Source organism: Camelina sativa, chromosome 20 (assembly GCF_030686135.1).
Source record: "Camelina sativa cultivar CO46 ecotype springtype chromosome 20, ASM3068613v1".
NCBI classification, from domain to species: domain Eukaryota; kingdom Viridiplantae; phylum Streptophyta; class Magnoliopsida; order Brassicales; family Brassicaceae; genus Camelina; species Camelina sativa.
Window position 1 is genome coordinate 13,772,734 of NC_141899.1, and position 23,922 is coordinate 13,796,655.

Consider the following 23,922-nt stretch of genomic DNA (forward strand, 5'->3'; position numbering starts at 1 on the left):
TTTTGATTCAAATAGTGTTTTTCACATCAGTTTATAGAAAGAGGCACACATTTGAGCAACCGAACAAGAAATCTAATTAGCACACGAAATCCAATCTAAAGGGGGAACTCACTCCTTACACGTTTGCATCACATATATCTTTGATTCGGTATTAATAAGAAGTATATTTTTCTTAATAAAATTTCAAACATTATCGATTTAGAATATCCCTAAATTGATATGAATCCACACACTCGCTGGCTGTTCAAGTTATGGAGGGTCTGCATCTTTTTTTTTTTACACAAGAAGTACTTTTATTAAGCCCAAGACAAAGATTCTCAGGTCTACAACAGCCAAACTGATTACATAGTATTACAGAGAGATTACATGGTACAACAGAGAGATTACAAGGTACAACAGAGAGATTACAAAGTACTAAGTAACATAACCATACTACTACGAGTTAACTACCATATCCAGCAATTAAAATCAGCTTCATCAAAATTACAGGAGCTAGGATGACTTTATCTTCGAATCCAAAAGTCTAAAACTTTAAGTGCCATCTCGCTTCACTCTGCATAACTAGTATCGTTAAACCATAGGCCATCATGCCTAACTTACGGGAGAACATATTCACATCAAAAGTTAACGTGACAGAACTGAAAGGAGTGATCAAGGAGGGTAAGATGTTTGGTGATCGTCTTCTCTATCATGGTCCGGCAGACTTGCTCTCTTCTTCATTGGGAGTTCCTTCTTTGGGTTAACATTCAGTCTTCGTTTTGAGCATTCTTCTACTTCATACTTAGACTGTATCTTGGGAGGAGAGCTTCCTTCTAGGTTTGAACCGATAGACTCGTCTTTGCCCGAGAGTTCAAAGTGCGGAAAGGCTAAGGCAAAGTAAGGACCTGCTCGTTTCTTAGGATGAGGAGGCTGGTTTTCATGAGCGAAGACAGGGACTTGGGCGACTGGGCTTGATTGTTGTGAGATAGGGGCTGAATCCGGGTCCTTGATTCCATCATTTCTCCTTTGATGAGCTTGGTTTTCTTGGTTATTGTAATGATTTGGATTGGTAGGCTCAAAGGGACATAGAGAGGTAGGGTGCATAATCCTACAGCAATTAGTACAGATTTTTTCCATTCTCTCGTACTGAAATCCTAGCATAGCTCTGTCACCTGTTTGAAATCTCACCCTTCTAAAGAACCTAAAGCGATCAGTTATAGAGACTCTGATTTTTACTCGGAGGAATGAAATCTGATTGGTGACTGAATCTTCAAAGTCCACCTGCACTAATTCCCCTAAGGATCTAGCTATCCTGCGGATAGACTTAGCAGAAACATAGGAGATAGGAAGACCCCTAATTTGGACCCAAAGATCTAAAGAGGTTAAGAAATCCAACCGTGGTAAGTCATCCCACCTTTGCAAGGCAACAAACCATCTATTAAAGCTCCATGGTTCCCTTCGTAGTACTGATATCAGATCTCTTTCAGACTGGAATCGAAACTGGACGAAACGGTCATCGAGAACTCTGCCATGAACCGAAGATGCTAGACCCCAGGCTGTAGGGAGGTTGGCCGCCACTTCAAGCAGATTTTGATCAATCGGATTAAGTGGTCGGGCTATCAGGCTAAGCCTGTTGCTTGCTAGGACATCTTCATAGTCTGAGTTTGGGATTAGGAGTTCTGGATCTTCTCTCCCTAGTGCTAAATTTTGAATCTCATCCCAAAGATTTTTCTCCATTAGTCTCTCGAAGAAGGAAAACGATGAGGTTTGAAAACACTAATAAAGGCTATATATAAGTGAGAGAAGGGTTGAGAAGGGAAAGGAAGAGGTAATAAAATTATAATTTTACTACATAAATTATCCAAACAGCAGGATCAAGGGTGGAAATATCTACTGCAGTAGAAACAAAAGAATCGAAAGGAGCGAGATAAGAAGGATAAGTGAAGTATATTAGATAAAGTCAACTCGTTAAAAGAAGAAAAAACTGGGAAGAGAAAAAAACGTCTATCAAACCTCTTCAAAATTTTTTAGTCTTATGTCTAAGTCAAACTTAGCAACCAAGAGGAACTTATGTATTTTTTATTTCTTCTAAATCAAAAAGGTTGTTAAGCCAACTTGGAGGACCCATAGCAACATACGATTGGAAGAAGGATTTTTGAATTGCACTACGGGCAATAAGAGAAGCTCCTTGGTTGGAATGTGATTGTGCATTCTCCATTTTCCACTCTTTTATGAAACTGAAACTTCTTTTAATTTCCGATGCATAAAACTGGAAAGAAGGCCATTCTTGAGAACAATTAATAGCATTTCTCATTTCATAGGCTTCCGAGGAAAAGATCACCTGGTGGATATGGTGATTAACCATACTATCAATAGCCCACATGATACTTTGAAATTTGGCTTCCATCAAACTGTTAATGTGAGAGAATGAACGTCGACTATGCATCTTAACTTTGCCATTCCAATCTCTTAAAACCCAAGAGAAGCCCCCTGTTTGTGAAGTTTTGCACCATGCCATTCCGATATTACATTTCAGCCAGGATATTGGAGGACTAATCCAATCCACTGATCCTTTCCCTCTATCATAAACTTTGGAACTGGCCTGTCGAGTTACCAACCCTTGAGCGTTAACCCATAGCGTTGCTTCCTCTCTTATTTTTAGAACCAAAACTAGAATATCCTCTGTTTTTCCTTCAAAGAAGAATGCATTTATGTGTTTCCATAGATACCAAAGTATCCATGGAATGCTTCTTCTAATATAATTGGGGATTTGCTGATTTTTATCTATAGAGAGCAAATAGGAGATGTTATCATATTCAGAGATCTGATTAAAGCCTTCTTCAGGGGTAGGAATCTCTGACAGCGCCCATACTTGTCTGGCAATGGAACAAGAAAAAAGAACATGGTTTATAGATTCTTTTTCCTGTCCACAAGATTGACATCTCATATCTATGCTTAATCCTCTACTTGCTAATCTTTCTGCAACAGCAAGAGCTCCACTTAAAGCCCTCCAAATGAAATTTTTAATTTTCGGAGATGTATGCATAGACCACACTTGGGTCTTTAGATCGTTAAGAGAGGGTCTCATTTCTGCTTCAAGAATCTGATACGGTTTGTTCAAATGGCTTGCTAAAGTGTACCTTGTTTTGACTGAATAATCTCCATTCTTAGTATGTATCCAGCTCCAGAAGTCTGACTTTGAAATTACTGGCTTATTCGCTAGAATAATAGACACATCTCTGGGATAAAATAATTCTTCTAGTGAGTTCTGATTCCAAGTTCTCGTGAACAGGTTAATTAAAGTAGACACCTTCAAATCTAGATTAATGAAAATATTTTTCATTAAAGGAATTCTTTTTCTTTCATCTTCTAAGAGCCACGGATCAGTCCACACATAAGTAGCTTGACCATTGCCAATCATTCTTTTGATTCCTTTCAGCAGGAGTTCGCAACCATGAAGAACACTTCTCCAAATGTAAGAAGGTCGGTAGCCCATTACCGCTGTTAGTATATTATTGTTATCAAAGTATCTGCTCTTCATAACCCTAGCGTACAAACAGTCTGGGTTTTGTAAAATTCTCCAAACTTGCTTAGCTAATAATGCCTGATTGAAAGCCTGCAGATCCTTAAAATCTAATCCTCCTTGATCTTTCGTTAAGCAGAGCTTATCCCAACTTATCCAATGAATCTTCTTCTTATGTTCCATTGAATTCCACCAAAAAGTAGACATTGCGGAAGTAAGTTTTTGACAAGTTGTGATAGGAAGTTTAAAACATGTCATCGCATATACAGGCAAAGCTAGAGCGACTGCTTTCAGAAGGGTTTCCTTCCCTCCTAATGATAGGGTACGATCAAACCAACCTGAGAGTCTAGATTTCAGTCTATCATAGACATAATCAAGCATGTCTACTTTGGATCCACTAAAGCATTCAGGAAGCCCTAAATAAGATCCTGCACCCCTTCATTGTGAATCCAGTTAGTGTCTTTATAGAGTTTCGTGTATGCTGATCTACTTTTGAGCCAAAAGTTATCGAAGATTTGTTGACATTAATCAGTTGACCCGACATGTCACCATAAGACCGCAAAATGCTTTGAAGGTTGTTAACCTGGTAGAGGGAAGCTTTACAGCTAAAGAGACTATCATCAGCAAAGAGGAGGTGGTGAAGAGAAGGCTCTGAATTAGAAAACTTTATTCCTTGAATTGACCCATCAGTCTCAGCTCTGTTCAACATGTGAGTAAGACCTTCAGTGCAAAGAACAAAGAGAAATGGAGAAATAGGATCTCCCTGCCTCAAGCCTCTTTGGGGGGGAGAACATGCCAAAGGACTGATCGTTTAGTAGAATAGAATATGTGACTGTGGTAACACAAAACATGATCCATTGAACCCACTTATGATGAAACCCTAGGGCCAATAACAAACTTCGGAGATAATTCCATTCCAATCGATCAAAGGCTTTGGACATATCAGATTTTATGGCCAAATATTCTGAAGAAATGGAAGGTTGAGTTCTCAACGCATGTACCATTTCATGAGCTATTGAAATATTGTCAGATATTAGACGTTTGGAGACAAAGGCCGACTGAGTTGGGGACACTAGTTCGGGTAAGAGGGGTTGTAGTCTCGAGGCTATAACCTTGGATATGATCTTATAAAGCACTGAACATAAGCTTATTGGTCTAAGGTCTGACATTAGATTGGAATTCTTAATCTTAGGGATAAGACAAAGCTGTGAGTAGTTCCATTCAGATGGAAAGGTTCCTGTGCTAAAGAATCTCTGCACTTCCTCTGTAACTTGAGGCCCTATGATTTCCCAGTATTGTTGAAAGAACAGGCCTGTCATTCCATCTGCTCTTGGGGCTTTAGTAGGATTAATTGAAAAAACCGCTTTTCTGATTTCTCCACTAGTGACTTTGCTTATTAAAATTTCATTCATCTGGGCAGAAACTCTAGGATGAAAATCATGGAATAACCAATCGAAACTGCTTGGATTAGATGAATGGAATAAGTCGTTGAAGTAAGTGATAGCAACCTCTCCTTTTGAAGCCTCTGATTTTTGAATGTTCCCATTGATATCCATTAAGGCTTGAATTCGATTTCTAGATCTATTTGCTTGCACAGAGGCATGGAAAATTTTTGTATTACAGTCTCCTTCCTGTAGCCATTTTTCTCTACTCTGTTGACTCCAATAGGTCTCTTTTTCTCTATAGGATAGAAGCAATTGATTCTTAAGAACATAAACATGGGAGGAGGAAGGAAAGGAGGAAGATTGTTCCTGTTCTAAAGCACTATGAAGGTGATTAATTTTATCTAAGGAGTTGGATTGATTTTCCTTTTTCCAATTACTTAAAGCCTTCCTGCATCTTCGTATCTTATCCGAGACTGAGGAGAGAGGAGAATTATTACACCAAGCAAGGGAAATAGCTTCTTTAACCATGGGTTTATGTAATAACCGTTTGTCAAATCTAAAGTTCCTTCTGCAAGGATTATTAGAGGATAAAAGTTTGACAAAAACAGGTCGATGATCAGATCCTCGTTTGTCTAAAAATTGCTGATTAGAGGCTGGAAATAAATTAAACCAGTTTTTATTCCCAAAACATCTATCTAGTTTGCTCTGAATCCACAAGTCACTTCTTTTACCTCCCCAAGTGAAGTTGTTACCATGAGAAGGAAGTTCAGTCATTTCGCAGGTTCTGAGCATGTCCGCAAAAGGTAAGAAAGAAGCCTTGCTTCTTCTAGGTCCTCCTACTTTCTCAGCATTGTTCAAAATTTCGTTGAAGTCTCCAAGTATACACCAACTATCTCTCCTTGTTAAACCAATACGCATTAGTTTATCCCAAACTAATGGTCGGTAAGCAAACGATGGATCCCCATATACACACGAGACAAAGAAATCTAAGGAACCAAACTTAAGATGAAGGTCTAGTAGATTCTTATCCACATAAAGGAAGGTGATATCCACACTGTTTTTCCAAAATAAAGCTAAATCTCCTCTCTTTCCTATGGGGTTAATAGTAAACACTCTATCATAGCCTAACCATTCCTGAATATCTACCAAAACATTACTATTATTCATAGTTTCCATCAAAAACAAAATCTCAGGGAAATGTTCTTTTCTTATTTCCTTGAGACGAGGAATTGTCAAGTCTTGGAACCGTCCCAATCCTTGACAATTCCAGCACATAATGCTCATTAGATTGCAGACGGTCCCTCCTTTGGGACCATCTTTTGATTTATGTTTCTGGCTACTTTGTGAATCTTATTCGCTTCTACTGAACCTTTTCTTTTACCCAGCAAATTTAATCCTGAACCTAAGGATAATTCATAATTTATTGGAGAACAGGGTAAAGGAATACCTTTTTTGTTTCGTGCTGGCTTAAGAGAATTCTTCCTGGGTGAAGAAGTTATTTTTGCTGTCCCAGAAATGCTAGCATCCGAGTTGAGAATATCATAAACATAAGAAGAGTTCAACGGAACATCATAAAGGTTTGCTGTGTCTGCAGGATCCCTTGGAGAAATTGAAGGGAGGTTCTTGTTAGGTTCCAAAGTCTGTTCTTGAGTGCCAATTTGAGCTTCTGTTGAATCTTCATACAGCATAGGTATAGCTGGGTTGCTCATCTTCCGGATTGGAGGAGCTAAGTCTTGCTCAAATTGAAAAGTTGGATCCGGGGAAGTAAAAGAATCCAAAACCGTGGTTCTATCATGCACTAAGTGCTGTAACTCTTTGCCCTGAAATTCTTTTTGCTTTTGAAGATGCAAAGGGCACTTCTCTCGTTCATGTGTGAGTCGTTGACAGAAATAGCATCTCTTCTGGATCCTTTCATAATCATATAAGATTGTAACAGCTTCCCCAGATGGAAGAATTATCACTTTGGATCTTCGAAGTGATTTTGAAACATCAAACATAATCTCCGCTCGAACGAAATCCTGATTCTGTGAAATTGATGGATCGTAATCAAGTTGAATAACTGGTCCTGCGAATTCTGCAAATACCTTAATTGCTTCCCGCGTGTGATGGTTAACTGGTATATTGCGAATTTGTACCCATATCGGAATAGAGTGGAGGTAAGTAGGCGTAGGTGATTCAACCCATTTAGCAAGGACTATTGTCCACTAGTTATACGTATGCACGCCCAAGCTGAGTATCTTTTCCAAATCATGTTCGTACTTAAAGATGAATTGAAAATTTTCTTTTGAAAGAGCCACTCCTCTAACCCTGTCGTAGATTAACCACTTCCTTGGCATATCCAAAACTATATTCGAGACGTTTTAGCAATCATGATTGAGAATTCTACCCATAAGACTCATCGAATTTGTAGACTTCGAAGAAAACTGGGGCAGATCTGGTAGACAGAAGGGTTCATCTGCTTCTTCTAGTGACATGGCCTTAATCATGCTATCAATCGATTCAGACATACCTTGGGAATTTTGGTTGATTTCAGGGGAAACAGGCTAATAACAGTAAAGATCTAGAAGAAAAAGAAATCTTGGAAGATCTTGGAGAAACAGAGGGGATGAGAATTAGAAACCTAGAATAAATCAAACGAGGGTGTAAACAGGTGGAAATCGATCAGGATAAGGGTGTTTTTCCGACAAGATATTTTTTCAGAATGGATAAAAGACTCTATTATGCTAAGAGTATACTAAGCCCAAAAAAGGGAAACTTTTTGTTGGAGAGTCTGCATCTATAATAAACTTTTATATTATGATAATATGATATAGTATGTTTCATTATTAATATAATATTATAAATTTTTATGTTTCAAATACAGACGTGGTGATCAGTTTGAGAACTATATTGTCTCATTTCCAAAATTATTACAATACTTTGAATATTTTTTGGTTTTATTTATGTTCATGAAAACACTGACAAGTATATTATTTTTTAATTTTATTTATTTATTTTTTATTTATAACAAGTATATTATACACCGTATATTTTCAAACTTTGTAACTGTAACTTCTATTTTCGGAATGTTTTGTTTTACTTTTCTATAAATAATATCACATTTTTTGTTTGTTTGCAGTGGCTATTGAGTAAAGATTTTGATAATGTGAGTTTTCTTTTCCTAGTCGTGCGACTAGCGACGGCGACACAAAAATACACTATTACTGTAATATCCGTGAACCGAAATGTATGTTTTAGGAGTGAGTGTCGATCGACATTCAGGAGGATGTCGGTCAAAACCACCATTTTCCGGTTTGAACGGGTTGATTTAAATTGTAGATTTGGTTTGGTTTGGTTCAATTGGAAATCCCTAACTGACGTATATAAAGCAAAAATCGACTTGAGGGTTTGGGAAGGCCGTTTTTTGTCGATTTCAGAGAGAAACAAAGGGAGAAAAGAGAGGGCTTGTGAGTTTAGAGGTTTCTGTGAGTTTCTTGGCTTTTTTTGGGAGATCTGTTGATGTGGAGTTGGAGATCTTGTGCTAGGAACAAATGAGAAGTCTTATAAGGTATTGGATTCATCAGTTTGGGTCAGAAACTTCCTACAAAAGAGGTGAGTGCATGACCATGGCTGATCTAAGCTTGAGAATTCTATGTTTTTGTGTTCTTTGAGTTGTGTGAACGATTTCTTTCTTGCTTGTGGTCAAATCGTGGTTTCTATGGCCCTATGTGGCTGGTGGGAGAGTCTCGGATGCTTGGGAAACGTTTGGAGGCGGAGATCTGTAATGGAGCTTCGAGGAAAACAATGCTCGACATCGGTGTCGATCGACACAAGAAGTGTGTCGGTCAACACCAGTGCGAGAACGGCTTGACAGCACTGAGGAGTGTCGATCGACACCATGTGGAGGTGTCGGTCGACACAACTAGAGTTTTCAGAAAATATCGAACAGGTGTCAGTCGATACCAGGAGGGTGTCGGTCGACACCAGGTGGTAAGTGTTGATCGACACTAGTATTGTGTTGGTCGACACCAACCTTCAAAGGAGCCAGTGTCGATCGACACTGAGTGTGTGTCGGTCGATACCAACCTTCAGCAGGCGATTGTTACTTGCTTTACTGGTTTGATAGTGTAAGTTTGATGATTGTTGGACATTGGATTCTCAATACTTGTGTGTATAGCCCAGTAGATGGGAGGATTGCCTTACTGAATGTTTATGACGATACTCATGCATCTCAATTTGTATTTATGGTGCAGGTAAAGGCAAAGTGTGATCATGGAATCAAGGCAATGAAGAGGAGGATGTTCTAGTGGTTCAATTGGTTGTTGTCTGACTTCTGTTAAGTTGCTAAAGTTGAGTCCTTAGAATGTTGTCTAGGATTGCTGGTTCGTTGGTTTATGATATTGATATTGATGGTTAGATGTTATTAAATCATTTCTTTGGTTATTTAATTTATTGGTTTAATGTTTGGTTATTTTCGCTGTTTGGTTTGAATGTGGTTAGGTGGTTAGTGAGTATGAATCACTAGTTTTATTATTATTATTATTATTATATTAAAAAAACGGGTCGGCTCGTTTCAATTACGACGACAAATAAAAGTTCCAGCGACTCATTTAACATCTAACGTATCGGTGAATAATGTTGTGCACTATCGATCAAGTCGACACTGAATTTTTTAGCGACTGTGAAACCCCAGATTTTCTGTCACTGCGTTTATATTTTCCATGTTTCTGAGTATTACGTGGAGTACATAAGTATCTTGTCCTTCTATTTTACTTATCGCTATCGCTAGTTGAACAACTAAGAACGAACACGCCAAATGTATATTTTTGTCAAAACGAATATGTTTGAGGCATAATTTTTTTTTCTGAACATCATTGTTTTTATTTTCGTCCCATATTAAAATTTGAAAAGACTACAAATAAGTGAACAAAAATAATATTACTTTGAAATTAATGTTTTTGTCCACATAAAATTATCAATTAGAAATGGCAGAAAGAAGTGAATGTATATATATATTTTTTTTTGACAACATAGTACAAGATCAGCTCAAACGAGCCAATTGGAAGGAAAATCGTTTACATAGGTGCAAATGCGATATTGAACGAGCATGTCGCGCCAGCTTATCCGCTCTACCATTCTGCAAACGAGGGATCAAGACCAAGGAAAAGGTGGTGAATTCATCTTTATCAGCTTCAATCTCATCCAGATAAATCTTGAAGGCAGGCCACTCAGAAGGCGAAGACATCATCTTCACCAAGTCAGCGCAATCCGTTAGGAAGACGACATTCTGATTATCTGCGCCAATCATACACCTCATCGCCCATACCAGGGCTTCAACCTCAGCGTGAAGGGGTGAAAGACTATGACAGAGGTTGGCTGCTCCCATAGTTGGAGGCTCCCCTATAAGGGATAGACAATACCATCTGCGACCAGCGTATTGGTCTGAATCTTTCTAGGTCCCATCCAAAAAACATCTATAACTCGTAACATATCTATCCACCCCTGAAATATTGTCACTCGCAGGACTCGACCGGATATCGCCATATTGGGATTCCCCCGAAACTTCAGCCTGCACCAAAGACCAAACCTTGAATTCATCCTCTACTAGCCGCAAAATCGCAAGTGGATTAGAGTCCAAGTTGCTAAAAACTTTATCATTCCATGCCTTCCAAATATACCATAAAAGCCAAGGAAATAAATTTGAGGGAACCTGCTGAAATCTCCAAAACAAAAAAATCCATATTTGCATAAATCGACGATGAAGGAAAAACCCCGGCCCTGTCGGAAACGAGGATAATGCCCAAACCTGTCTCGCCGGAGGACACTCAAACAGAACATAATTGATTGTCTCTTCCGAACAGCCACAAAGAGCACACTCAATATCACAACCCATTCCACGTTTCCGAAGATTCGCTAATGTAGCAACACAACTAGTGCCACATAAAATGCCTATTTTTTGGTGGACACCGAATCTGCCAAACAAAGGCTTGTAATGGAATAATATTGGGGCTTGAAACTGTCGTAACAGTGGAACTGACCTTATGCTGCCGCAGAGTATTATACCCTGATATGACCGTATAAATTCCATTTTTTGTAAGATGTCAGCCCAACCTATCCGGTGAGGGATAACTTCCGAAGGGTATAGCCGAAATGATGACAACATCCTCCGGTACAAAAGTAGCCAAAAGCAAAGCCATATTCCATGAGTTTGAACTCCTGTAAATGAGGGTATTAACTCAAAGCGAAGGATCAAAAACCGACCCTGGGCGTAGTGCTGGTCTCGGGAGTTGAGCAGGAATCCAGGGATCAGACCATACCGAGATGAAATCACCGGATCCTACCCGTTTAATGAGTCTTTTGTTTACCAGAGAGCGAGCAAAAACCATACTCCACCATCCGTAAGATGGTGAATAGGATTTAATTGGATCCAGAGGATCATAATGCTTATAATAACAACCTTTTAAAACCTTAGCAAAAAGTGAGTCCGGAACTGTAATCAACCGCCAGAGTTGCTTAGCTAGCAAAGCAGTATTACAGTCATCCAAACATCGAAAGCCCAATTTCCCATCCATCTTACTAGAACACAATTTATCCCAGGCGACCCAATGTAAACCTCTTGATTCCCCGACGTGCTCCACCAAAAATTAGATATCGCACTAGGAAGCTTCTGTGTAACCGTCTTCGGGAGTCGAAAGCAAGACATGACAAAAGTAGGGACAGCCGTAGCCACCGACTTAATCATCACTTCTTTTCCACCCCTTGATAACAGCCTCGCTGGCCATCCGATGGCCCGTTTTTGTAATCTATCCTGAACGTAAGAAAAATCTTTGTTTTTGACCCACCCAGATTCTCTGGTATGCCCAAATAAGAATTCATACCACCCAAGTTGGTGATCCCTAGCACCCCTTGTAATTCCGCCCGTAAATCCACACTAACTGTATCTCCAAATTGAACCGAAGACTTTTGAAAATTAATTTACTGACCAGACACTCGTCCATACTGCTGTAAAATTCCTAAAATAACTCCACATTATTCCTTCGTGGCGCGACAGAAAAAAAGACTATCGTCCGCGAAGAGCAACTGGGAAATCGCAGGACACGCAGTTGATACCTTACCCGTAATAAGTTTAGACCGCTCTGCCTTTCGGAGATTTGCAATAAGCACTTCCGTACAAAGAATAAAAAGATAAGGGGACAAGGGATCTCCCTGTCATAGTCCTCTAGAAGGGACTATGGATCCATGGGGTTGACCATTAAGCAAGACTCTATATTGGACTGACTTCACGCACCACATTACCCAAGAAATCCACTTTTCGCAGAACCCAAATTTCCGTAACAAATGCTCCACAAAAGACCACTCAACCCGATCATAAGCTTTACTCATATTCGTTTTTCTCGCCATAAACTTGCCCTTACAAGAAGGGTTGGTTCGAAGACCATGAAATATTTCCTGTGCAATCAGGATGTTGTCGGTGATCAAGCGGCCTTCCACAAAAGCTGATTGTATTTCCGATACCAGGGATGGCAAAAAAGACCGTAATCGCTAACATAACACTTTCGAAATAATTTTATACCCAGCATTACATAGGCTAATGGGTCTCCATTCTGTCATCTTAGTCGGTTTATCCTCCTTTGGAATAAGACAGATATTTTTCATGTTTAACCGTCTGTCAAAAACACCCTGTTCCAAAAAAGAATTCACCAAAAGGACCAAATCCGCTTTTACAGTATCCCATGCATTTTGGAAAAATAAAGCTTTCATGCTATCCAGCTCTGGAGCTTTATCCGGATACATCATAAACAGCGCCGCCTTAATCTCTTTTTCAGTGACAGCCCGTGTCAAAGAAACATTCATCTCCTCCGTAATAGAAGTTTGAACTTCACCTAGTGATTCCTCAAAACTGTTTATCATGATATAGATGAATTAGTTGGAATGTCGATATATCACCATTATAATAAAACAGATATATAAAATATCTAAGAATAATATAATAATTGAAAACAAAATACTATTAAGTATTGTAATGCTTTTCAATCAGAACTGTAACTACATAGATCTGCTGACATGTTGTTATTAATAGCTTGCATCAGTTTTCAGTTTGTTCGATTGTGTATAATACTAGTAGTATTTAAGATATAAGTAGTAATTATCGTATGACGCTTAACTAAATCTGGATTACTCTCGTTGACTAAATTAATCAATAGCAGAAAATGGTTGAGTTCCTAAATTCATAAACAGATAAACTGATTAATACTAAGTGATAAGCAGAAAATGGTTGAGATCTTAAATTCATAAACTGATTAAATAAGTGATAAGCGTGATGAGCATGTACAAAATAAGGAAAATGATCAAATCTAGGCTATCTAGCTGGCAAAAAAGGGAAAATGTCAGAGATAACCTCATAACCGAATCAAACATCTTAGCCGCATATGTCAACCCTAATTATAATTAATAATAAAGGATAACTATTAGGATACAGATTTGTAAAATAACAAAATATATCTAGTTAGATTCTCAAAACTGTTTTTTAGATTAAAAATTAAAATCATATTGATGAAAAATTTGCGAGAAATCATGTTTTCAAGATTTGGAGAAAAGATTAGAGGATGATGTAGACATCTCTCACCCTATCCCTGTAGTTTTATCGGGTCTGGTGGGTACTATTTCATTCCCATCCGTTTTCTCGGGCTATCGTTGCTTTATAGATGGTTCCTGGAAAGCAGGAGACCAATTTGCTGGTGCTGGATGGTGTTGTACTTCGCACCAGGCTGTGTCATCGCTGATGGGCGCTAGGAATTTTCTTCGAAGTCTATCACCAATACATGTCGAAGCTGAAGCTTTTCTTTGGGCGATGCAGTGTATGATTGGTCATGATTTTCGAGACGTGGCTTTCTATACGGACTGCTCCGATTTGGTGAAGTTGGTGTCTTCTCCTTCTGACTGGCCAGTCTTCGCAACGTACCTAGAAGACATCAAGATTGATAGGGAAGAATTTTCATCTGTTTCTTTATCTTTAATTTCAAGAAAAGCTAATGTTAGTGCGGATTCCTTGGCACGCCAAGCGTATACCTCTCCACATCATGTTTTGTTTGTAAACAATTTTCCTTGACATTGGGTTTGAGTTGATCTTTTATTGAAAAAAAAAAAAAAGATTTGGAGAAAAGAAGAAAAAAAAAACAAAAGAAAGAAACTAGAGAAAGAGATAATTTGTGTGAGGAACTTTCTTTTATTCATGTCTATTGACATTGGGCTTGAGTTGATCTTTTATTGAAAAAAAAAAAAAAAGATTTGGAGAAAAGAAGAAAAAGAAAACAAAAGAAAGAAACTAGAGAAAGAGATAATTTGTGTGAGGAACTTTCTTTTATTCATGTCTATTGTGGCATTAAGCCATAATTAAAATTTAAAGGCGTGGGCACAATGGCTTTATCAATCACATCGTCGATGCCAGCAAAGGTAAATTTGTTTTTGTATGCAGTATGCATAACGTTAAAGGTCGACTTCAAAGATGTTTTGAAGCCAATGATTGATATTTGATTATTTCACTATTTGATTTCAACCAAAATTCTCGTTAAAATTTGATCCGTCGTCTCGTCTTACTTGATATTTATCCCCATTATAATAAAATAGAAGTACACAACATTATTTTGTAGACTATATAATTTTAATAAGTTCGTTACAAATAGATTATAGATTAATTGATAGATCAGTTGGTTACAAAATAGTGGGTGCAACTTTAATTTATTACCAAAAATCTTATAAAAAATATTCCAAAGAATCATTTGATATCATCTAACTTACCATATTAATTTCTTTTATTAAATTATTCATTCATATTAAAATCTTTTTATATCTAACTTAACATATTTTCACTTCTCATTTTTATATATGAATCTATTTTATGAAACAACAAATAAATTATCATATTATTTATCATATACTATAAGATGAATTTTTAAAAACAAATATAAATTTTTCAATCTATAAAATATTCAAGCTTTAGTAATATTATTATTTAAAAATAATATCTATTGAATTAAAAATAGGGTCAAAATTTGAATATTTAAATTCAATTTCATATTTTTTGTTGAATTTTATAATTTTATATAATATAATAAACTTTAAATAATTTATTTTGAAATATTTTTAAAATATTGAAACTTGATATAAAAGTTAGAAACTATAAACACTCTAAATTGATTTGTTATAGCAATGTCAATAATATGTCACTATAATATTAAACAATTTCAAGAAACCAATTGAAAAAAATAGTATAAAAATATATTAAATTACTCATAATATAATAACTCGCTTTTTAAAAACCAAATTTACAAAATTATGTCAGATAATGACATTCAAGTCATGATGTAGAATATACATTGTTGAAATAAATTCACATACATAAACTAATACAATATATTAAAATTTTATTTTAAAATATAAAATATACAAAATTGTATAAATAAAATTTACCCAGTGTTAAAACACGGGTACTTATCTAGAATCATTAACAATATAAAACTTACAAAATATGTGTCTTTTTCATGCCATTATATTTAGCATATAATTTTATTTCATAACTAGATTAGGATTCGTGCTAAAGCACAAGTTGAATTTTTTTTATTTATATGATAATTTTAGAATAAAATATAATTTATATGATTGTTTTTAAATGCTTTTTGGATAAAATATTATGCAATAAAATCATATGCAAAATATGATGACTTAAAAAAACACCTATTTTGTAAGTTTTATATTGTTAATTTTGTAATTTTATGTATGAGAAATGATTATGTTTGTTGTTTGTTTTTATTTTAATTTTTGAACATGTTTGGTGAAAATGTTTTAATATAATCCGTGTTTATGTAAAATTTAATTTTTAACTGCAAAATAAGATCTCAGAAATCACGATTAAATATGATAAATTGTCAAGATTTTATTTCTTTTTATGCCTAACAATATATATTTTGTAACCATACATGGAATACTAAAATTTTATTTTAGAAACTGTATAAATCATTGGAATATTCTTTTTAAGAGGATTCTTTGAGATATTCTTAAATGTATTCATATAGCCCACAAATTCACTAATTAATCTATAATATTTTTTTGTAACCAACCTATATTTAATCTATAATCTATTTTGTAACCAACTAATAAAAATTATATAGTATAGTCTAAAAAAAAGTTGTGTACTTCCGTTTTATTATATAGGAAATTTTTTTTTGGCGTAGCATGACTCCCATTCATATGTATATATATTAATGATTGTAAGAAGACAATAAATGCACAAGCACAAAGAGTGTTGTGCTTCATATTTTGCGGTTTAAGACATATGTGCTCTTAGAGAGCGGTTGCGGCCATATAGCTTTTGCGATATGCGGCTGCGTTAACAGGAAACAACATTTGGCCAACTCCTTCGGTCTTGAGATGGGGAACCAACATTTTCATAGACAACTAGAGATTCACATGAAAAACCATAAACAAAAAAAACATTAATGTCAATAATAATCTAATAGTAGTGGTAAACCAAAATCAGGATTAACAAACATGTAAAACAGTTATGTAGACAAATGACTTACACCAAAAAGTCGGAGACTATGCCAAATGCGAACGGGAGAAGGAAATGGAGAAAGAAGATGGCCAATGGAGGATAAGGTTATACCACAAAGATGATAGATGAGAGAGAGCGGACGAGGATTCATGCCGCCGAGCAGAGCCATCATCCCTGACGTGCGAAACCCGCCACTACAAAGGTAATCATAGCAACCCTGTCTCATTGCCTCTTTTGCTTCGTCCGTGGATGCGATAAGCACTTGAGAAAATGCATTTCCTAGTGTGTTAACCGTCGCTGACATTGGCTTCACCATAAAAAAAAATCATGTATTTAAAAAAACGTTTGTGGTTGTATATATGTTTTGATCAAATGTTCCTGTTTTAGACTAGTATATATGTGGCATATGCTCACCTTGCGGATATCATAAAATGACTTGATAACTTCTGAGACTCTGTGCGCATCGCCGAGGTTGCTTAATGGCTGGAGAAGCCGGCGTAGAATGAGGATATCAGACAGTACAACCATCATTCCAGATGCGATTGCTGGATGACGCATGTTGAATGCATCTCCCAATAAAATCACTCCTTTCCTCTCACTCAAAGAAGCGGACATGCTCTTCACTGGCATCGTTTTTATGTGTGCTCCTTCATCGATCCCTTTCAAAAATATTTTGCGGAGTTTTAAAGGTACCTAGAAAATAAATGTTGAAAGACTTTAGATGCATATCTGCATGGACTTCTTACAAATGTTAGAACGGGTGTCTTTGTGGCTTATCTTTTTTTTTTAACATCTATATGTGTGTGGCTTATCTATGTACACAACTTAGTTATATATTTTGTATATTGAGTTTTTATTTTTATTAATCAAAGATTAATCAGCCTAATGTTTACCTGAGGAGCAATAGTGTTCTTCAAGAAATTTGCCATTTCCCCGTTTGAAATAGAAGGAATATTGTTGGGGAAAATCTCAAAAACACAACGAACGTCGGTGCTGCTGATTTGATACAACATGGTATAGGAGGGTTTACCCATTATCAGTTTTAACTTTTCAGGTTCTTCAAGCTGACAGTTCTTCGAGATATAACCTACTTGGTATGATAAAACCTCCGCCTATATCAAGTTAGTACATTGGTGTTTATTTACTAATTGACATACATCCAAGTGAGTGACGTCACTTCTATGTGTATAGGAAAAGATTGATGACTTTTCCATTTAAAAGAGCATACTCACATTGCTGTCGCTAAGAGACCGACGAAGGTTTGAGTAGCAACCATCGCATACCACAGTGAGAGGTGCAAGGGCTGTTGTTTCTTCGCCTGCGCTATTTTTGTATGTTACTCCTTTGATCACTCCTTTTTCTTCTACCAAAGACCTCACCGTTCCTTCTTCGAGCCGCACGCTACAATTTAATATTTGGTGTATAGATTAACCCATTAAATGTTATTGCAAAGCTTAGTACGTACTTTCTCCGTTTTTAAATAGTTGTTATTATAGACCTAAATTTTTTTGTTTCAGTTCAGTTGTCGTTCTCGTTTTCCAAGGACATTTTTAGCAGAAATTATCTCATTTGTTCTTTATTAAAAAAAAAAACTAAACTCTTTAAAATTCTAATAGTCAAACAAAGGTATAATATAACATTTTTTTACCGAAAAAGAGTATAATAGAACATTTATCTATTTTCTTAATTTGTGTGAAAAACTTTAGAATGACAAGTAATAAAAAAAGGAGGGAGTAGTATATATTGTCCAATGTTCAAAAATTTATTAGGTGTTAATTGAAGGATATTTATACTCTTCTTATTATTGCTTCATATAAAAATTATGATGTAAATATATGTTTAAATAATAAATTTCCCATTTTATTTTGTTTTTTTGTATAAAGATATTGATGGGCTAGACACAAATGTTGACGTTTCTTTGCAAATATTTGATAAATTATTTCTTTTTTTAAATCCTAAACAACTCAGTTGAATTTCAAAAAATTTATTTAAAGATGTGTATTTTATCCTGAATCTTCCGTTTGAAGTTAATTAGCAAGAAGTTACTATCTTTTGTATAATCAGTTAGCAATCTGAATCTAATCTCCACCTATATCAAATTTACGAGCTCCCATCTCAAACAAATTAATAGTTAACAATGAATATAGAGTGGTTCATGTTATATATGTTCTATATATAAAATCTTTTTACACTCTTTGATGTAAATTTCTTATCATATATATACGTGGTAATTAAAAATTAGTAAATAAAGATAAACGTACTTGGGAAGAGAAGAACCTTTTTGGCGCAGACGTTGGACGAATCGGCCATTGTGAAAAGTTCGTCCAAACGGTTCATAAGGAAAGTTGTTGTTGTTCTCCACCGGAAAAAGTGTGTCTGCTTCTTTTCCATCCTTATAAACTGTCATGCCCGTAGCAATCTGTGCATCTATTCCCTCTAAACAATCTATACATATAAAAACCCACAAATTAATTTGATCATAAAACTAAAACACAATATAATTAATATAACTTAAAAAATCAATTAAATAAATGAATGTGAAATAGAGACCGACCTTCAAGGCCAAGCTTAGAAAGCATGAGACGTCCACCAGGCTGCATAAACTCACCCATCATTCTCTCTGGTGCTCTCATGTCCCTCTCTATCACATGTACTCTACGCCCGTCCTATTATATATAATCAAGGTTTAGTTAGCATAGGGTTGTTCGTCCCAACCCAAAATATTGCTATATCATTATGCAAAAACAACATATTGGAGATAACTTGTGGAGCATGAATTTGTGTCTACGGGTTGTTACCCTATCATTAATGCACATATTATTTTTTGCTTTCTTTTTCTGGGGTAAAACAAAAATTTTACAAAAACAACAACAATCAAGTTAATACTTGGACGCAGATCTGTAACGCCAGTTTACGAACCTTAGCAAGAGCATATGCGAGGGCCGAGCCGCCAACTCCAGCCCCAACGATGATAACATCAGTAGCACCGTCTTTACGTTCTTCCACCACCGTCTCGGCCAACTTCGTCGCCTTGCTTTTCATGTTTGTGAAGTAGAATACTGTCCATGTTAGCACGAAGGCGAGTAGCGTCCATACAGAAACGTATGCAAAAGCCGTATCCATATCTTTTAGTTCTCGATGTAAGTTATGAGAAAACTGAGAAAAGAAGAGAACACATATATGTAGTGCAAAGATGTGTTAGTTTAGACGTGGTATGGTATCACCCACATGTTAATTTATTTATAATAATGTACGAAGCAATATTTTGATCTTTTATGTTGTCCACATATTTCGTTATCATAAACACACGATATTTTATATTAGATACAGACAGAAGAAATTTTCCACCCTTGTTATTGTGAATATGTTTCTATTTAGAACAAGAGAAGAAAAGGTACCATTCAAATTATTGACATGTTTTATCACTTTTTTTTTTTTTTTGACAAACAAGGATTTTCGTTCATTTAAGCCCTCAAAAGAGCAAGGTTCATACAACATAAAGCTAAAGATAGTACAATAGGGATAAGGTTCCATGAGTTTTCTAAAGAGATGCTCCACTTTAACAAATTTGCAATATTTGAAAAGTCTTTTGAGACCATAACGGATACGATCATAAAGACGGGGATATCCTCGACCAACAGGTGGTCATAGATGGCTCGATTAAATAATGCACGCTAGCTTTTGAAAGAGTGTCCACGATAGAGACATAGGTTGGGTTTTTTGCCAACATGAGAAGGTTCAAAAGCATTGGAACCAATTTCTTCAATCTTTTCGAAAACATATCTCAAGACTCTAGAACAAGCTATAATCGGGAATCCTACAAGATGAATGTAAAACCGTAACAGAGCAGGTGGATCCTCCCTCACATGAAACTCTTGGCAATAAAAGTTAAGAAATTCCACACAAAGCATTTAGTCGGTTTGACACTAAAAAAAAAACATACCCGAGCTTCTCTTGGCGATTGGTGATAATGGACTTCCAATACTGGTTCGGGAACTCACGGCGGACATATAAAGACCATTGGTAGATTAGTCAAGAGCATTCAAGGAGGGTTCGTGATATAAGATTGGAATCACACGGTTTATATCACGAACCCTCCTTGAATGGATCGAAGTTCGCCACACAAAGTTGCGGAATTACTTTGTGATAAGAACATGAATCAATATCTATGTGAATCACACACAAAAATAAAGACCCCACTTGTTTTCTAAAGGAATCACACACAATAGAAAAGACAAGAAAACAAAGCCTAAGCTTCTAATGTGAGAAATCTTCTCGGTTTTTCTTATTTCTTTCAAATTCAAGGGTGATTTTTACAATGGAATAAGCTGAGCTTTTATAGGCTCGTGCATAGCTATTCTAAGAAATTAAATAAGAATTTAAATCAACATAAATACAAATAAATCAAGCTTATGATAAATCAATCAAATTCTTGATGAAATGGTCTTAAATGCTCGATTAGGGCCAAATGAGGAAAGTATGGAGGTCCCTTGTATCTAGACAACTTGGGCATGAAATTGTGCACTCTTGGAAGCCTCTTGTAGGTGTAAAGAATCTCAAATTCGTGCCCAACAAGTTTGGTAAAGAGATGTTGCCGTTTTAATGCGATTGAGTCCAAATAAGGAAAGTCGTCTCTTGGATGACGTAGCATGATCTTGTGTGGGTTGGTGTAGCTAGGGGCATGCTCAAGAGACTCTTGATGAAGTAGAGGATCTTCAGTTTTGATGTCCACATCATACTCTCCCTCTTGAAAAGGATTTGTCCTCAAATCTTTATTGTCATCATGAACACTCTTTGATATGACAAACTTCTCAATTTGAATGGCTTGTTCGAACAGCTCGTCCAAGTCATTATATGTGTACCTTTGTAGCTGGAACTTGATTTTTTCATTCAATCCACCTATAACTGGCTCATGATGTCCTCATCTTTTACACTTGGATTGCAACGAATGCGAAGAAACATGAATTGCATGTGATAATCCATGACTGCCCCATCACCTTTTTTAAGTGATCGAAACTGCTTTCGGACTTCGTGATATTGATCTCGTGGTACATAATGATTCCGCATGAGATTTCTCATCTCCTCCTAAGTTGGAGATCGGAAAAAACCACAATGTTTTCTTCCTTCATCCATTTCATGGCTCCACCAATGATTAGCTTGCTCAATAAGTTGGGCTGATGCAATTAACACCTTCTCAAACTCTGGACAATGGCATATATTAAAAATATGTTCATCTTATTTTCCCACTCGTAGTACACATCATAGTCTGATGTTCCTGCAAAATAGAATTCTTTTAGTTTTAAAAGACTCCAAGGTTCCATTTTATGATTTTTTTTTTTTTTTTTTTTTGGATTTTGGATTGGTTTTGTTTTTGTGGTAATAAACAGAAAAATTAGAAATAGAAAGAAAAAAGAAACAAAAAGTTTTCTGGTTTGTTTGTTTTTTTTTTATGAAACAAAACGAATTGAAGAATAGAGTTTGAATGATAGAAAAAGAAAAACAGAATTGAAAAAATAGAAATAGGTCGGATAAACACAACCTTAGATAGGAGCTTTTAGCTCTGATACCAAATGATATAAGATTGGAATCACACCAAACTTATTGATCACACGATTTCAAGGCCTACAACTTGAATGGATCGAAGTTCGCCACACAAAGTTGCGGAATTACTTTGTGATAAGAACATGAATCAATATCTATGTGAATCACACACAAAGATAAAGATCCCACTTGTTTTCTAAAGGAATCACACACAATAGAAAAGATAAGCAAACAAAGCCTAAGCTTCTAATGTGAGAAATCTTCTCGGTTTTTCTTATTTCTTTCAAATTCAAGGGTGATTTTTACAATGGAATAAACTGAACTTTTATAGGCTCGTGCATAGCTATTCTAAGAAAATAAATAAGAATTTAAATCAACATAAATACAAATAAATCAAGCTTATGATAAATCAATCAAATTCTTGATTGAAATGGTCTTAAATGCTCGATTAGGGCCAAATGAGGAAAGTATGGAGGTCCCTTGTATGTAGACAACTTGAGCATGAAATTGTGCACTCTTGGAAGCCTCTTGAAGGTGTAGAGAATCTCAAATTCGTGCCCAACCAGTTTGGTAAAGAGATGTTGCCGTTTTAATGCGATTGAGTCCAAATAAGGAAAGTCGTCTCTTGGATGACTTAGCATGATCTTGTGTGGGTTGGTGTAGCTAGGGGCATGCTCAAGAGACTCTTGATGAAGTAGAGGATCTTCAGTTTTGATTTCCACATCATACTCTCCCTCTTGAAAAGGATTTGTCCTCAAATATTTATTGTCATCATGAACACTTATTGATATGACAAACTTCTCAATTTGAATGGCTTGTTAGAACAGCTCGTCCAAGTCATTATATGTGTACCTTGTAGCTGGAACTTGATTTTTTCATTCAATCTATCTATAAACTGGTTCATGATGTCCTCATCTTTTACACTTGGATTGAGACGAATGTGAAGAAACATGAATTGCATGTGATAATCCATGACTGCCCCATCACCTTGGTTAAGTGATCGAAACTGCTTTCGGACTTCATGATATTGATCTCGTGGGACATAATGCTTCCGCATGAGATTTCTCATCTCCTCCCAAGTTGCATATCGGAAAAAACCACAATGTTTTCTTCCTTCATCCATTTCATGGCTCCACCAATGATTAGCTTGCTCAATAAGTTGGGCTGATGCAATGAACACCTTCTCAAACTCTGGACAATGGCACATATTAAAAAATATATTCATCTTATTTTCCCACTCGAAGTACACATCATAGTCTAATGTTCCTGCAAAATAGAATTCTTTTAGTTTTAAAAGACTCCAAGGTTCCATTTTATGATTGTTTTTTTTTTTTTTGGATTTTTGTTTTGTTTTGTTTTTGTGGTAATAAACAGAAAAATTAGAAATAGAAAGAAAAAAGAAACAAAAAGTTTTCTGGTTTTTTTTTTTTTTTAATGAAACAAAAAGAATTGAAGAATAGAAAAACAATGATTTTTTTTTTTTTGAATGATAGAAAAAGAAAAACAGAATTGAAAAAATAGAAATAGGTCGGATAAACACAACCTTTGATAGGAGCTTTTAGCTTTGATACCAAATGATATAAGATTGGAATCACACCAAACTTATTGATCACACGGTTTCAAGGCCTACAACTTGAATGGATCGAAGTTCACCACACAAAGTTGCAGAATTACTTTGTGATAAGAACATGAATCAATATCTATGTGAATCACACACAAAGATAAAGATCCCACTTGTTTTCTAAAGGAATCACACACAATAGAAAAGACAAGCAAACAAAACCTAAGCTTCTAATGTGAGAAATCTTCTCGGTTTTTCTTATTTCTTTCAAATTCAAGGGTTATTTTTACAATGGAATAAGCAGAGCTTTTATAGGCTCGTGCATAGCTATTCTAAGAAAATAAATAAGAATTTAAATCAACATAAATACAAATAAATCAAGCTTATAATAAATCAATCAAAT

At 35.9% G+C, this 23,922-nt stretch overlaps 3 protein-coding genes across 3 annotated transcripts; all 3 read right to left on the reverse strand.

Annotated features, from left to right (window-relative positions):
- Positions 1 to 651: 651 nt before the first annotated feature.
- Positions 652 to 1,716, reverse strand: LOC104772521 (uncharacterized protein At4g02000-like). Its single transcript, XM_010497122.2, has one exon. It carries the CDS (start codon positions 1,714 to 1,716, stop codon positions 652 to 654), a length of 1,065 nt encoding a protein of 354 aa, XP_010495424.2.
- Positions 1,717 to 9,907: 8,191 nt separating this feature from the next.
- LOC147918831 (uncharacterized) lies at positions 9,908 to 12,777 on the reverse strand. The gene is made up of 8 exons (XM_087503728.1): positions 12,450 to 12,777; positions 12,163 to 12,362; positions 11,402 to 11,674; positions 11,179 to 11,309; positions 10,978 to 11,082; positions 10,673 to 10,838; positions 10,454 to 10,531; positions 9,908 to 10,318 (listed from the first exon to the last, which is right to left on the reverse strand). The coding sequence occupies exons 1-8, from the start codon at positions 12,775 to 12,777 to the stop codon at positions 9,908 to 9,910; spliced, it is 1,692 nt and encodes a 563-aa protein (XP_087359854.1).
- Positions 12,778 to 15,781: 3,004 nt separating this feature from the next.
- LOC104770795 (squalene epoxidase 5) lies at positions 15,782 to 19,777 on the reverse strand. The gene is made up of 8 exons (XM_010495253.3): positions 19,337 to 19,777; positions 18,972 to 19,083; positions 18,679 to 18,862; positions 17,650 to 17,818; positions 17,311 to 17,529; positions 16,832 to 17,110; positions 16,446 to 16,724; positions 15,782 to 16,320 (listed from the first exon to the last, which is right to left on the reverse strand). Exons 1-8 carry the CDS (start codon positions 19,538 to 19,540, stop codon positions 16,207 to 16,209), a joined length of 1,560 nt encoding a protein of 519 aa, XP_010493555.1. The 5' UTR covers positions 19,541 to 19,777; the 3' UTR covers positions 15,782 to 16,206.
- Positions 19,778 to 23,922: the final 4,145 nt, after the last annotated feature.

What these genes read in the sequence shown, in the direction of transcription:
- LOC104772521 (XM_010497122.2), bottom strand. Translation starts at nt 1,716, where the DNA reads ATGGAGAAAAATCTTTGGGATGAGATTCAAAATTTAGCACTAGGGAGA.
- LOC147918831 (XM_087503728.1), bottom strand. Translation starts at nt 12,777, where the DNA reads ATGATAAACAGTTTTGAGGAATCACTAGGTGAAGTTCAAACTTCTATT. An exon ending in ATGGAGACCCATTAGCCTAT is followed by an intron (nt 12,363 to 12,449) that starts GTAATGCTGGGT and finishes AAATACAATCAG; the next exon opens with CTTTTGTGGAAGGCCGCTTG. An exon ending in GCGAAAAGTGGATTTCTTGG is followed by an intron (nt 11,675 to 12,162) that starts GTAATGTGGTGC and finishes TCTTACGTTCAG; the next exon opens with GATAGATTACAAAAACGGGC.
- LOC104770795 (XM_010495253.3), bottom strand. Translation starts at nt 19,540, where the DNA reads ATGGATACGGCTTTTGCATACGTTTCTGTATGGACGCTACTCGCCTTC. An exon ending in TCGCATATGCTCTTGCTAAG is followed by an intron (nt 19,084 to 19,336) that starts GTTCGTAAACTG and finishes TATATATAATAG; the next exon opens with GACGGGCGTAGAGTACATGT. An exon ending in AGAACACTATTGCTCCTCAG is followed by an intron (nt 17,111 to 17,310) that starts GTAAACATTAGG and finishes TTTATTTTCTAG; the next exon opens with GTACCTTTAAAACTCCGCAA.